This window comes from Ranitomeya imitator, chromosome 2 (assembly GCF_032444005.1).
Source record: "Ranitomeya imitator isolate aRanImi1 chromosome 2, aRanImi1.pri, whole genome shotgun sequence".
Lineage (NCBI taxonomy): Eukaryota > Metazoa > Chordata > Amphibia > Anura > Dendrobatidae > Ranitomeya > Ranitomeya imitator.
In genome coordinates, this window is record NC_091283.1 from 647500316 (window position 1) to 647515596 (window position 15281).

Here is a 15281-nt window from a genome sequence, read left to right on the forward strand (position 1 = left end):
CTTCGAAGCCTGTCTGCGGTCCCTTCTTTCTACAACTACTACACTGACCCGGCCACTGCTGGCCGTGTTACCCTGGAACCAATTTAAAAGTGCCTACAGTCAGCCCAATTTTGTTATGTTAGGCCTTCGAAGACTGTCTGCCGTCACTCCTTCCACTAGACTTCCACTGACCATACACTGCTGCCCATGTACCCCTGGAACCAATTTAAAGTGCCTACAGCCAGCCCAATTTTGTTATGTTAGGCCTTCGAAGCCTGTCTGCGGTCACTCCTTCCACTAGACTTCCACTGACCAGACCACTGCTGCCCATGTACCCCTGGAACCAATTTAAAGTGCCTACAGCCAGCCCAATTTTGTTATGTTAGGCCTTCGATGCCTGTCTGCGGTCACTCCTTCCACTAGGCCTCCACTGACCACACCACTGCTGTCCGTGTACCCCTGGAACCAATTTAAAATTGCCTACAGCCATGTGTTTTTATTTTAGGCCTTCGATGCCTGTCTGCGGTCCATTCTTTCAACTACTACTACACTGACCAGGTCACTGCTGCCCGTGTACCCCTGGAACCAATTTAAAATTGCCTACAGCCATGTGTTATTATTTTAGGCCTTCGATGCCTGTCTGCGGTCACTCCTTCCACTAGGCCTCCACTGACCACACCACTGCTGTCCGTGTACCCCTGGAACCAATTTAAAATTGCCTACAGCCATGTGTTTTTATTTTAGGCCTTCGATGCCTGTCTGCGGTCCATTCTTTCAACTACTACTACACTGACCAGGTCACTGCTGCCCGTGTACCCCTGGAACCAATTTAAAATTGCCTACAGCCATGTGTTTTTATTTTAGGCCTTCGATGCCTGTCTGCGGTCACTCCTTCCACTAGGCCTCCACTGACCACACCACTGCTGTCCGTGTACCCCTGGAACCAATTTAAAATTGCCTACAGCCATGTGTTTTTATTTTAGGCCTTCGATGCCTGTCTGCGGTCCATTCTTTCAACTACTACTACACTGACCAGGTCACTGCTGCCCGTGTACCCCTGGAACCAATTTAAAATTGCCTACAGCCAGCCCAATTTTTTTATTTTAGGCCTTCGATGCCTGTCTGCGGTCCATTCTTTCAACTACTACTACACTGACCAGGTCACTGCTGCCCGTCTACCCCTGGAACCAATTTAAAATTGCCTACAGCCATGTGTTTTTATTTTAGGCCTTCGATGCCTGTCTGCGGTCCATTCTTTCAACTACTACTACACTGACCAGGTCACTGCTGCCCGTGTACCCCTGGAACCAATTTAAAATTGCCTACAGCCATGTGTTTTTATTTTAGGCCTTCGATGCCTGTCTGCGGTCACTCCTTCCACTAGGCCTCCACTGACCACACCACTGCTGTCCGTGTACCCCTGGAACCAATTTAAAATTGCCTACAGCCAGCCCAATTTTTTTATTTTAGGCCTTCGATGCCTGTCTGCGGTCCATTCTTTCAACTACTACTACACTGACCAGGTCACTGCTGCCCGTCTACCCCTGGAACCAATTTAAAATTGCCTACAGCCAGCCCAATTTTTTTATTTTAGGCCTTCGATGCCTGTCTGCGGTCCATTCTTTCAACTACTACTACACTGACCAGGTCACTGCTGCCCGTCTACCCCTGGAACCAATTTAAAATTGCCTACAGCCATGTGTTATTATTTTAGGCCTTCGATGCCTGTCTGCGGTCACTCCTTCCACTAGGCCTCCACTGACCACACCACTGCTGTCCGTGTACCCCTGGAACCAATTTAAAATTGCCTACAGCCATGTGTTTTTATTTTAGGCCTTCGATGCCTGTCTGCGGTCCATTCTTTCAACTACTACTACACTGACCAGGTCACTGCTGCCCGTGTACCCCTGGAACCAATTTAAAATTGCCTACAGCCAGCCCAATTTTTTTATTTTAGGCCTTCGATGCCTGTCTGCGGTCCATTCTTTCAACTACTACTACACTGACCAGGTCACTGCTGCCCGTCTACCCCTGGAACCAATTTAAAATTGCCTACAGCCAGCCCAATTTTTTTATTTTAGGCCTTCGATGCCTGTCTGCGGTCCATTCTTTCAACTACTACTACACTGACCAGGTCACTGCTGCCCGTCTACCCCTGGAACCAATTTAAAATTGCCTACAGCCATGTGTTATTATTTTAGGCCTTCGATGCCTGTCTGCGGTCACTCCTTCCACTAGGCCTCCACTGACCACACCACTGCTGCCCGTGTACCCCTGGAACCAATTTAAAATTGCCTACAGCCATGTGTTATTATTTTAGGCCTTCGATGCCTGTCTGCGGTCACTCCTTCCACTAGGCCTCCACTGACCACACCACTGCTGCCCGTGTACCCCTGGAACCAATTTAAAATTGCCTACAGCCAGCCCAATTTTTTTATTTTAGGCCTTCGATGCCTGTCTGCGGTCCATTCTTTCAACTACTACTACACTGACCAGGTCACTGCTGCCCGTGTACCCCTGGAACCAATTTAAAATTGCCTACAGCCAGCCCAATTTTTTTATTTTAGGCCTTCGATGCCTGTCTGCGGTCCATTCTTTCAACTACTACTACACTGACCAGGTCACTGCTGCCCGTCTACCCCTGGAACCAATTTAAAATTGCCTACAGCCATGTGTTATTATTTTAGGCCTTCGATGCCTGTCTGCGGTCACTCCTTCCACTAGGCCTCCACTGACCACACCACTGCTGTCCGTGTACCCCTGGAACCAATTTAAAATTGCCTACAGCCATGTGTTTTTATTTTAGGCCTTCGATGCCTGTCTGCGGTCCATTCTTTCAACTACTACTACACTGACCAGGTCACTGCTGCCCGTGTACCCCTGGAACCAATTTAAAATTGCCTACAGCCAGCCCAATTTTTTTATTTTAGGCCTTCGATGCCTGTCTGCGGTCCATTCTTTCAACTACTACTACACTGACCAGGTCACTGCTGCCCGTCTACCCCTGGAACCAATTTAAAATTGCCTACAGCCATGTGTTATTATTTTAGGCCTTCGATGCCTGTCTGCGGTCACTCCTTCCACTACGCCTCCACTGACCACACCACTGCTGTCCGTGTACCCCTGGAACCAATTTAAAATTGCCTACAGCCATGTGTTATTATTTTAGGCCTTCGATGCCTGTCTGCGGTCACTCCTTCCACTAGGCCTCCACTGACCACACCACTGCTGTCCGTGTACCCCTGGAACCAATTTAAAATTGCCTACAGCCAGCCCAATTTTTTTATTTTAGGCCTTCGATGCCTGTCTGCGGTCCATTCTTTCAACTACTACTACACTGACCAGGTCACTGCTGCCCGTCTACCCCTGGAACCAATTTAAAATTGCCTACAGCCATGTGTTATTATTTTAGGCCTTCGATGCCTGTCTGCGGTCACTCCTTCCACTAGGCCTCCACTGACCACACCACTGCTGTCCGTGTACCCCTGGAACCAATTTAAAATTGCCTACAGCCATGTGTTTTTATTTTAGGCCTTCGATGCCTGTCTGCGGTCCATTCTTTCAACTACTACTACACTGACCAGGGCACTGCTGGCCGTGTACCCCTGGAACCAACATCAGAAAATATAAAAATAAGTATTTTGCTTATAAAAAAGAAAATACTGGTGAGATATCAAATGCAGACATTTTAACATTAAAAACAAACACACAACTAAAATCTGGTACAGTACTAAAAATGGCCACCAGCTACAATTACTTTCTCCTGCAAGTAGTTAACTGAAAGTTTTTTTAAATTGAAAACACACATATGGCATCCACCGAGTGTTGTCCTGTCGCGTCTTCTTTATATTATTGCCGAGAAGATGCAAAATAATGAAAATAATAAAATCATTAATTACCAAAATAATAGAGAAAGTCAACACCACATTGCAAATAAACATTCATTCCAAATAAAGAAGCAGGGCGCGTCCGAGGGTGAGTATATACCTAATAAGAATCTAATCACCCTCGGACGCGCAATGCTTATTTCCAACAGCCTTCCTTCCTAAGAATCATCCCTTCCGTGGTGTAGAGAGACGTTGTGTTACACTCCAAGGTGTTCCCCAGGTTGCCTTTCCTGAGCTTCGATCTACCGGCTCTCGTTTAGTAGTTGTTGGAAACTACGCTGCATTAGGCCTTCAAATTGGGTATGGGGTGTAGAGAGATGGTGTGTTCCACTCCAAGGTGTTCCCCAGGTTGCCTTTCCTGAGCTTCGATCTTCCGGCTCTCGTTTAGTAGTTCTTGGAAACTACACTGCATTAGGCCTTCAAATTGGGTATGGGGTGTAGAGAGAGGGTGTGTTACACTCCAAGGTGTTCCCCAGGTTGCCTTTCCTGAGCTTCGATATTCCGGCTCTCGTTTAGTAGTTGTCGGAAACTACGCTGCATTAGGCCTACAAATTGGGTATGGGGTGTAGAGAGAGGGTTTGTTACACTCCAAGGTGTTCCCCAGGTTGCCTTTCCTGAGCTTCGATCTTCCGGCTCTCGTTTAGTAGTTGTTGGAAACTACGCTGCATTAGGCCTTCAAATTGGGTATGGGGTGTAGCGAGAGGGTGTGTTACACTCCAAGGTGTTCCCCAGGTTGCCTTTCCTGAGCTTCGATCTTCCGGCTCTCGTTTAGTAGTTCTTGGAAACTACACTGCATTAGACCTTCAAATTGGGTATGGGGTGTAGAGAGAGGGTGTGTTACACTCTAAGGTGTTCCCCAGGTTTCCTTGCCATTGCTTCGGTCTTCCGACTCTCGTTTAGTAGTTGTAGAAAAGTACACTGCATTAGGCCATACAAAATGGGTATGGGGTGGAGAGAGATGGTGTGTTACACTCCAAGGTGTTCCCCAGGTTGCCTTTCCTGAGCTTCTATCTTCAGGCTCTCATTAAATTGTGGTTAAATGGAACAACTGCATTTGGCGTACTAGTTGGTTTGGGGCCTACTATCGGTGTCTGCCACTCCTTGCTGTTCTCCTCCACTGAACAAAGCTGTGCCGCCTGTTTACTACGGTTGCCAATTTTGAACTGCATTTCGACTACTTACTGATTTGGCCCTACTCTCTGTGTCAGCCTCTCATTCCAGTTGTCCTCCACTGCAATGCCCCCTGGTTATTCCTGTGTTACCAATTTTGAACTGCATTTAGCCCACTTTCTTCTTTGGGCCTATATCTGTGTTTCCACTTCATCGTGCCCATTGCCCAGCCAGTGATAGATGAGTCTGCTGGTACATTGACCCATAACGCAACATTCCCCGTGCACGCTACACAACAACATTGTGACCCTGCTGAAAGTCAGGTTGCTCTTCCCGCATACCATACCACCTTACACGGGGACAAAGAGGAAGGTGCAGATGAAAGTGCAGGTTCCTTCATCAGGTGGGGGGAGGAATACTAGTTGGCGACGTCACTGGCACAGGGCCTCTCATAGTACGCAAAAGTGTTGCTGCCGGTGGGAGGCGCCCCCGCCGTGCAAACACCGCTGTATTTTGAGGGGCCCTGTGCCAGTGCCAATGCCAACGAGTGGGCCCCCCCTGCTTGCTCAGGTTCACAGCAGTTGCAAAGTTGAAATACTTACCTCTCCCTGCTCCACTGCCGTGACGTGGTCCAGATTTCCTGGGCCCACTAATTACTTGAACCAGCCCTACCCCCCACAACTTTAGCCAAATGACCCCCAATTTCAAATGCCTTCCAATTATTATAAGGTAAATTACGCTTGACAAGCTTCATTAAGAAGAATGGATGGTTTTGACATTAAAATGGGCACTCTAGGTGTTTTCCTGGCCCCCACTCACTGCCGACTATGCTGCCCCATTGACTTGCATTGGGTTTCGTGTTTCGGTCGATCCCGACTTTACGTCATAATCGGCCGATTTCACTCGACCCGACTTTGGACATAGTCGGGTTTCGCAAAACCCGGCTCGACTCTAAAAAGGTCAAGGTCGCTCAACTCTAGTGGTGAGCACTTTGACCCACCAAGTGCTTCACAGAAGTTTATAATGCAGAACCGTAAAAATAAAAAATCATATTTTTTCACAAAAATTATATTTTTGCCCCCAATTTTTTATTTTTCCAAGGGTAAGAGAAGAAATTGGACCTCAAAAGTTGTTGTCCAATTTGTCCTGAGTACGCTGATACCCCATATGTGGCAGTAAACCACTGTTTGGGCGCATGGGAGAGCTCGGAAGGGAAGGAGCGCCGTTTGACTTTTCAATGCAAAATTGACAGAAATTGAAATGGGACGCCATGTTGCGTTTGGAGAGCCACTGATGTGCCTAAACATTGAAACCCCCCACAAGTGACACCATTTTGGAAAGTAGACCCCCTAAGGAACTTATCTAGATGTGTTTTGAGCGCTTTGACCCACCAAGGGCTTCACAGAAGTTTATAATGCAGAGCCATAAAAATAAAACAAATTTTTTTTCCCACAAAAATTATTTTTTAGCCCCCAGTTTTGTATTTTCCCTAGGGTAACAGGAGAAATTGGACCCCAAAAGTTGTTGTCCAATTTGTCCTGAGTACGCTGATACCCCATATGTGGGGGGGAACCACCGTTTGGGCGCATGGGAGGGCTCGGAAGGGAAGGAGCGCCATTTGGAATGCAGACTTAGATGGAATGGTCTGCAGGCGTCACATTGCGTTTGCAGAGCCCCTAATGTACCTAAACAGTAGAAACCCCCCACAAGTGACACCATTTTGGAAAGTAGACCCCCTAAGGAACTCATCTTGATGTGTTGTGATAGCTTTGAACCCCCAAGTATTTCACTACAGTTTATAACGCAGAGCCGTGCAAATAAAAAATATTTTTTTTCCACAAAAATTATATTTTAGCCCCCAGTTTTGTATTTTTCCAAGGTTAGCAGGAGAAATTGGACCCTAAATGTTGTTGTCCAATTTGTCCTGAGTACGCTGATACCCGATATGTGGGGGGGAACCACCGTCTGGGCGCATGGGAGGGCTCGGAAGGGAAGGAGCATCATTTGGAATGCAGACTTAGATGGATTGGTCTGCAGGCGTCACATTGCGTTTGCAGAGCCCCTAATGTACCTAAACAGTAGAAACCCCCCACAAGTGACCCCATATTGGAAACTAGACCCCCAGGGAACTTATCTATATTTGTTGTGAGAACTTTGAACCCCCAAGTGTTTCACTACAGTTTATAACGCAGAGCCGTGAAAACAAAAAATCTTTTTGTTTTCCCACAAAAATTATTTTTTAGCCCCCAGTTTTGTATTTTCCCAAGGGTAACAGGAGAAATTGGACCACAAAAGTTGTTGTCCTATTTGTCCTGAGTACGCTGATACCCCATATGTTGGGGTAAACCCCTGTTTGGGCACACGGGAGAGCTCGGAAGGGAAGGAGCACTGTTTTACTTTTTCAACGCAGAATTGGCTGGGATTGAGATCGGACGCCATGTCGTGTTTGGAGAGCCCCTGATGTGCCGAAACAGTGGAAACCCCCCAATTATAACTGAAACCCTAATCTAAACACACCCCTAACCCTAATTCCAACGGTAACCCTAACCACACCTCTAACCCTGACACACCCCTAACCCTAATCCCAACCCTATTCCCAACCGTAAATGTAATCTAAACCCTAACCCTAACTTTAGCCCCAACCCGAACCCTAACTGTAGCCCCAACCCTAGCCCCAACCCTAGCCCTAACCCTAACCTTAGCCCTAACCCCAGCCCTAACCCTAACCCTAGCCCTAACCCTAGCCCTAACTCTAGCCCTAATCCTAACCCTAGCCCTAACCCTAATGGGAAAATGGAAATAAATACATTTTTTTTATTTTTCCCTAACTAAGGGGGTGATGAAGGGGGGTTTGATTTACTTTTATAGCGAGTTTTTTAGCGGATTTTTATGATTGGCAGCCGTCACACACTGAAAGACGCTTTTTATTGCAAAAAATATTTTTTGCAATACCACATTTTGAGAGCTATAATTTTTCCATATTTTGGTCCACAGAGTCATGTGAGGTCTTGTTTTTTTGCGGGACGAGTTGACGTTTTTATTGAAAACATTTTCGGGCGCGTGACATTTTTTGATCGCTTTTTATTCCGATTTTTGTGAGGAAGAATGACCAAAAACCAGCTATTCATGAATTTCTAATGGTGGAGGCGTTTATACCGTTCCGCGTTTGGTAAAATTGATAAAGCAGTTTTATTCTTCGGGTCAGTACGATTACAGCGATACCTCATTTATATCATTTTTTTATGTTTTGGCGCTTTTATACGATAAAAACTATTTTACAGAAAAAATAATTATTTTGGCATCGCTTTATTCTCAGGACTATAATTTTTTTATTTTTTTGCTGATGATGCTGTATGGCGGCTCGTTTTTTGTGGGACAAGATGACGTTTTCAGCGGTACCATGGTTATTTATATTTGTCTTTTTGATCGCGTGTTATTCCACTTTTTGTTCGGCGATATGATAATAAAGCGTTGTTTTTTGCCTCGTTTTTTTTCTTTTTCTTACGGTGTTTACTGAAGGGGTTAACTAGTGGGACAGTTTTATAGGTCGGGTCGTTACGGACGCAGCGATACTAAATATGTGCACTTTTATTGTTTTTTTTTATTTAGATGAAGAAATGCATTTATGGGAATAATATTTTTTTTTTTTTTCATTATTTTGGAATATTTTTTTATTTTTATTTTTTTACACATTCGGAAATTTTTTTTTTAACTTTTTTACTTTGTCCCAGGGGGGGACATCACAGATCAGTGATCTGACAGAGTGCACAGCACTCTGTCAGATCATTGATCTGACTAGCAGCGCTGCAGGCTTCACCCGGATCCGCGGCCATCTTGGATCCGGGGCTAGAGCAGGGAGGGAGGGAGGTAAGACCCCCGCAGCAACGCGATCACATCGCGTTGCTGCGGGGGGCTCAGGGAAGCCCGCAGGGAGCCCCCTCCCTGCGCGGTGCTTCCCTGCACCGCCGGCACATCGCGATCATGTTTGATCGCGATGTGCCAGGGGTTAATGTGCCGGGGGCGGTCCGTGACCGCTCCTGGCACATAGTGCCGGATGTCAGCTGCGATAAGCAGCTGACACCCGGCCGCGATCGGCGGCGCTCCTCCCGTGAGCGCTGCCGATCGCTATGACGTACTATCCCGTCCAGGGTCAGATAAGCCCAGGGCACCTCGACGGGATAGTACGTCTAAGGTCACAGAGGGGTTAAATGATGCATCGTTAAAGATGGTATAATTAGTAGGGGTGATAAATTGTATTATATGGGAACTTTGGATTCCATAATGAGTTGTAGTACCTTAGTGACTGATAGCATTAAGTGTTCCTCAGATAAAATTAATAAATAGAATTATCTCTGGTAGGGTGGGATGGAAATTGTTAAAACATATGGCAGTCAATAGGAGGTAATTCAGTATTATTATATACGGTACTATGAAATATCCAGTAGGTATTAAAGGTAGGGGTTATTCAACCAATATTGGAAAGAATTGATTCTGACAGTACTGGTCAGTATCCTCTGCTATATTCTTAGCATAGGTCATCAATATCAGATCAGTGAAGGTGGGACACCGGGCACCCTTGCCCATCAATTGTTCTCGATGGCGTAGGTGCAGATTAAAAAATAATGTACAATGCAGTTTTTCCCCGGTATGTTTTCAAGTTGTGTTTCCAGTTTTGAGTTTTTCATCTATAGTTGTTAGTTTTGTATTTTGTTGAATTTAGTATTTTTAGACTTTTTGCAATGTTGCTGAAATATGAATGCTAAAAATCATAATTACGGTAAGTACTTGTGAAATATGCAAACACAAAATGTTTTTTTTTATTTAATTAAAATTGTACCTGTGCTGCACTTAAAAAAAAATGCCATGCACTTACAAAACACAGTTTCAAACATGGAAATATAAATAAAAACATACTACCAAGTGTCATAGAAAATCTAGAATAAATACAGGATCATAGTACATAGATGTTAATGAGCCCTCTTGCCATGATACTATTAAATTATATTGTAATACAGTTTTTTTTTTGTTGTTTTTCAGGAAAAGAATTTAAAAATGGCATTGTTCCTGAAGACAATATCCCATTTCCAAACTTAAATAAAGAATTTGACATAACCAAGAATTCTTCAGATCTTTTTGCCTTAGAGAGACATCAGTACAGAACGGATATCCTGTCTGATTGTGTGGAGCCGAGAGGTTTAGGTGGACTACCAAAAGTATTCCCATGTCTTACTTCTCATCCTATGCAAAGTCAGCAAAACCTTCCTAAGGAAAATCCAATTCTAAGTTTGCAACAAGGCAACGAGCATCCTAAGAGTGATGGACTGTTCTCTTGTCCGGATTGTGATAAAAGATTTAAGCGAAAAGGTTATCTTACGGCACACCAGAAACTTCACGTACGTCAGAACCGATATCCATGCACAGAGTGCCCCAAAACGTTTCCATACGCATCGAAACTCATCCGACACCAGACAATTCACAGTAGTAAAAAGCAGTTTATCTGTAACGATTGTGGAAAGCGCTTTATGACACAGGACAGCTTTATTGACCATCAAAAATCCCACATCGTGAAGAAAAAAACCTTCCCGTGTCTTGAGTGTGGCAAACATTTTTCGCAAAAAATAGTACTTGTAAGACACCTGAGAATACACAATGTAGAGAACCCCTTTACATGTCTCGAATGTGGGAAAAACTTTACCCAGAAATCTGATTTGGTACGACACACAAGAACACACACTGGAGAGAAGCCATATACGTGCACGGCATGCTCAAAATGCTTTGCACAGAAATCTGGGCTTCTGAGACATCAGCTAATTCACAGAGATTAGATGGTTTTCCTGTTTGTTGTTTGTGTGTGGTTAAAAACTTTACTTGATACTGATATTTGTGTTTTGTTCTGTCTTTTTTGTTTTGTTTTTGCGAATATCTAGAGATCGTTAGGTATCTTCTACAGAGCAGAAAACCGATGTAAAAATCTTTTAAAGTGCCTGATTTACCTATGTGGCAAATTTGGGACAAATTGGTCCTGTTGCTTGGCTGTAAAATAATATTTTCTTTCATGTTCCATTTTTAGCAAATATGTAGAATACATTTGTATTGTGTTTTGACGACGTCTTAAGAGAGATGAAACCTAGAGTAAAACTTTCAAAAGTCCCTGATTTTCCTAGAGCACAGTGGGTACGGAAAGTATTCAGACCCCTTTAAATTTTTCACTGTTTGTTTCATTGCAGCCGTTTGGTAAATTCAAAAAGTTCATTTTTTTCTCTTTAATGTACACTCTGCACCCTATCTTGACTAAAAAAAAGAAATGTAGAAATTTTCGCAAATTTAGTAAAAAAGAAAAACTGAAATATCATATGGTCATAAGTATTCAGACTCTTTGCTCAATATTGAGTAGAAGCTCCTTTTGAGCTAGTACAGCCATGAGTCTTCTTGGGAATGATGCAACAAGTTTTTCACACCTGGATTTGGGGATCCTCGGCCATTCTTCCTTGGAGATCCTCTCCAGTTCCATCAGGATGGATAGTGAGCGTTGGTGGACAGCCATTTCAGCTCTTTCCAGAGATGCTCAATTGGGTATGGTCAGGGCTCTGGCTGGGCCAGTCAAGAATCGTCACAGTTGTTCTGAAGCCACTCCTTTGTTATTTTAGTTGTGTGCTTAGGGTCATTGTCTTGTTGGAAGGTGAACCTTCGGCTACGTCTGAGGTCCAGAGCACTCTGGAAGAGGTTTTCATCCAGGATATCTCTGTACTTGGCAGCATTCATGTTTCCTTCAATGGCAACCAGTTGTCCTGTCCCTGCAGCTGAAAAACATCCCCATAGCATGATACTGCCACCACCATGTTTCACTGTTGGGATTGTATTGGACAGGTGATGAGCAGTGCCTGGTTTTCTCCACACATACCACTTAGAATTATCACCAAAAAAGGTCTATCTTCTGCTCATCAGACCAGAGAATCTTATTTCTCATAGTCTGGGAGTCCTTCATGTGTTTTATAGCAAACTTCATGCTGGCTTTCATATGTCTTGCACTGATGAGAGGCTTCAGTGGGGCCACTCTGCCATAAAGGCCAGACTGGTGAAGGGCTGCAGTGATAGTTGACTTTGTGGAACTTTCTCTCATCTCCCTACTGCATCTCTGGAGCTCAGCCACAGTGATCTTGGGGTTCTTCTTTACCTCTCTCACCAAGGCTCTTCTCCCACGATTACTCAGTTTGGCTGGACGGCTAGGTCTAGGAAGACTTCTGGTGATCCCAAACTTCATTTAAGAATTATGGAGGCCACTCTGCTCTTAGGAACCTGGATTACTGCAGAAATTCTTTTGTAACCTTGGCCAGATCTGTGCCTTGCCACAATTCTTTCTCTGAGCTCCTTGGCCAGTTCCTTTGATCTCATGATTCTCATTTGGTCTGACATGCACTCTGAGCTGTGAGGTCTTGTATAGACAGGTTCCTTTGCAAATCAAGTCCTATCAGTTTAATTAAACACAGCTGGACTCCAATGAAGGAGTAGAGCCATCTCAAGGAGAATCACAAAGAAATGGATAGCATGTGACTTAAATATGAGTGTCTGAGAAAAGGGTCTGAATACTTATGACCATGTGATATTTCAGTTTTTCTTTTTTAATAAATATGCAAACATTTCTACTTTTCTTTTTTTCAGTCAAGATGTGACTGACAGTCAAGATGTGGTGCAATTTAATTAATGTGGAAAAAAATGAACTTTTTTAAATTTACCAAATGGCTGCAATGAAACAAAGAGTGAAAAATTTAAAGGGGTCTGAATACTTTCCGTACCCACTGTAAGTGGCAAAATGACAATTTGCGGTAAATTATTATTTTGTTACTTTTATGGTGAATATCTTAAGAACGGTAGGTCCGAAAGAGCTGAAGCCCGGACTAAAACCTTCCAAAGTGCCTGATTTACTTATGTGCCAAATTTGATGCAGAGTGATACACATTTGTCCATGCATAAAGAACAGACAGCTGGTTAAACAGCGTGCATAGCCCATGTAAGTAGTTGTGCTTTGGTTGGCTCACACTGTGAGTAGTATCTGATGTGCAGAGGGAGACCGCATTGCTGAGTACCACCAATTGACTGTGGGCCTCCGCTTCCAACCCCAGCACTGCACAACGTGTCAGGTCGGCTCTCAGTTAGTTAGGGTAAGGGCAGTCCCACACGTCCAGATAATTCCGGTACCGGAAAAATCAGTACCGGAATTATCCGTGTCTGTGTGCCCGTGCGTTTCTGTGGCACACGTGTGCCGCCCGTGTGCCCACTGGGTACCACACGCACCGTGCAGGAGACAGCGCTAAAGTTTAACGCTGTCACCTGCATCTGGTGCTGGTCCACGATTCATATCTTCTCTGCAGTAGCGTTTGTTGTAAAGAAGATATGATAAATCCTTTTTTTTTTAATCGTGTTTAAAATAAAGGTCCATGTCCCCACCCCCTGTGCGCCCACCCGCTGTTCTTAAAATACATTTCAAAAAGCTGACCTGCACATCCAAACATAGACTCAGTGTGAACAGGTGCTGAACCTAGAGTCGCCAACTCGTATATAGTTAAATAAATAAGGCAGCACACTGCAGCGCTAAAACATGCAAACTTGAAAACACGAAATTTGAACTGCATTACTGCACTAGAAATATGAAAAATGAGAGCTTTTAGCGCATAAAAATGGCCACTTTCATGTGTACCTGGTAGCCTCTTTACGGCATCTCTCTTATACCAGGTCCTAAACTTGCCTTACTTCGCTGAGAATAAACGTCTCCATCTGAATGGGTGCATGTGAAACCTCTTCTTAGACTAAAATTCTCTCTCTCTGTGGAGGGGTATTGGACCTGCTGTAATTAAAACACCTGAAGCTAGGAGGCGGAGTGCACGATCAAAAGGCTAGAGAATACATTTCAAAAACCAGACCGGCACATCCAAACATAGACTCAGTGTGAACAGGTGCTGAACCTAGAGTCGCCAACTCGTATATAGTTAAGTAAATAAGGCAGCACACTGCAGCGCTAAAACATGCAAACTTGAAAACACGAAATTTGAACTGCATTACTGCACTAGAAATATGAAAAATGAGAGCTTTTAGCGCATAAAAATGGCCAATTTTATGTGTACCTGGTAGCCTCTTTACGGCATCTCTCTTATACCAGGTCCTACGCTTGCCTTACCTCGCTGAGAATAAACGTCTCCATCTGAATGGGTGCATGTGAAACCTCTTCTTAGACTAAAATACCCCATGGGGTGGAGCCGCATATTCATCACTGTAAATGAGCGGCCCCACGTGACCGCTCATACAGTAGAAGGTGCGGCCAGGAAAGGAAGCAGCGCCAGCCAGCGAGGGAGCCGGGTGAGTATTTTAAGAACAGCGGGCGGGCGCACAGGGGGTGGGAGGGGGGTGGGGACATGGACCTTTATTTTAAACACGAGAAACAAAACAAAAAAAAAAAGGATTATTCATATCTTCTTTACAGCAAACGCTGCTGCAGAGAAGATATGAATCGCGGCTTCAGCATCAGTGGGGACAGCGCTTACTGTAGCGCTGTCTCCTGCACGGCACACGGACTGCACACGGACAACGTCCGTGTGCGGTATGTGTTTTACACGGACCCATTGACTTTAATGGGTCCGTGTAATCCGTGCGCTCCCACGAACACTGACATGTCTCCGTGTTTGGCACACGGAGACACGGTCTGCAAAAAATCAATGACATCTGCACAGATGCATTGATTTGAATGTGTCTACGTGTGTCAGTGGCTCCGGTACGTGAGGAAACTGTCACCTCACGTACCGGAGCCACTGACTTGTGAAACCGGCCTAACACAGTGTTTTAGTGATCTCTCAGCGAGGGGCTGACACAGTGGTGGAGTGTGGCCCTCCCCCAACTTTCAAACTAACGAGTGAGTCTCCCTTTTTAAAAGAAGCTGCAGATGCCACTGCTTGAGCAGCTCACATTTTACAGGCAAGAAGGATTTAAAGAGAACTTTTCACAAATGTATTCATGTTGAATTGGACACATGATGTGTTAGTGGCTGTAGAGCAGGATAAAACTTTTTTTTTTTATATTTTAACTTTCATAACTCCATTGCAGAGATATTTGCAAAGTATTTGGCACCTAATGAGTTGATTACCATTCAGTCAACATGGGCATTCTCAAAGTTTTCACTGGGGACATGTACTTCTTTCTCCTGTATGATGTTGACCAATCATAGCAGGTAGCTACACACACATCAGATAAAGAACACACCCCATTATATCTTAGAGCAGGTTTCTCAGTAAGTGACATTACCAAGTTAGCCAAGGG

At 44.5% G+C, this 15281-nt stretch overlaps 1 protein-coding gene across 1 annotated transcript in view; it reads left to right on the forward strand.

Moving 5' to 3' along the window:
* The window catches only part of LOC138665422 (oocyte zinc finger protein XlCOF8.4-like), a 32448-nt gene extending 21594 nt beyond the window's left edge, over positions 1-10854 (forward strand). The window contains exon 7 of the mRNA XM_069752895.1: positions 10014-10854. Within this exon, the coding sequence (XP_069608996.1) occupies positions 10014-10801 (788 nt within the window). The 3' untranslated portion in view covers positions 10802-10854. The remainder of the gene's footprint in view (positions 1-10013) is intronic.
* Positions 10855-15281: the final 4427 nt, after the last annotated feature.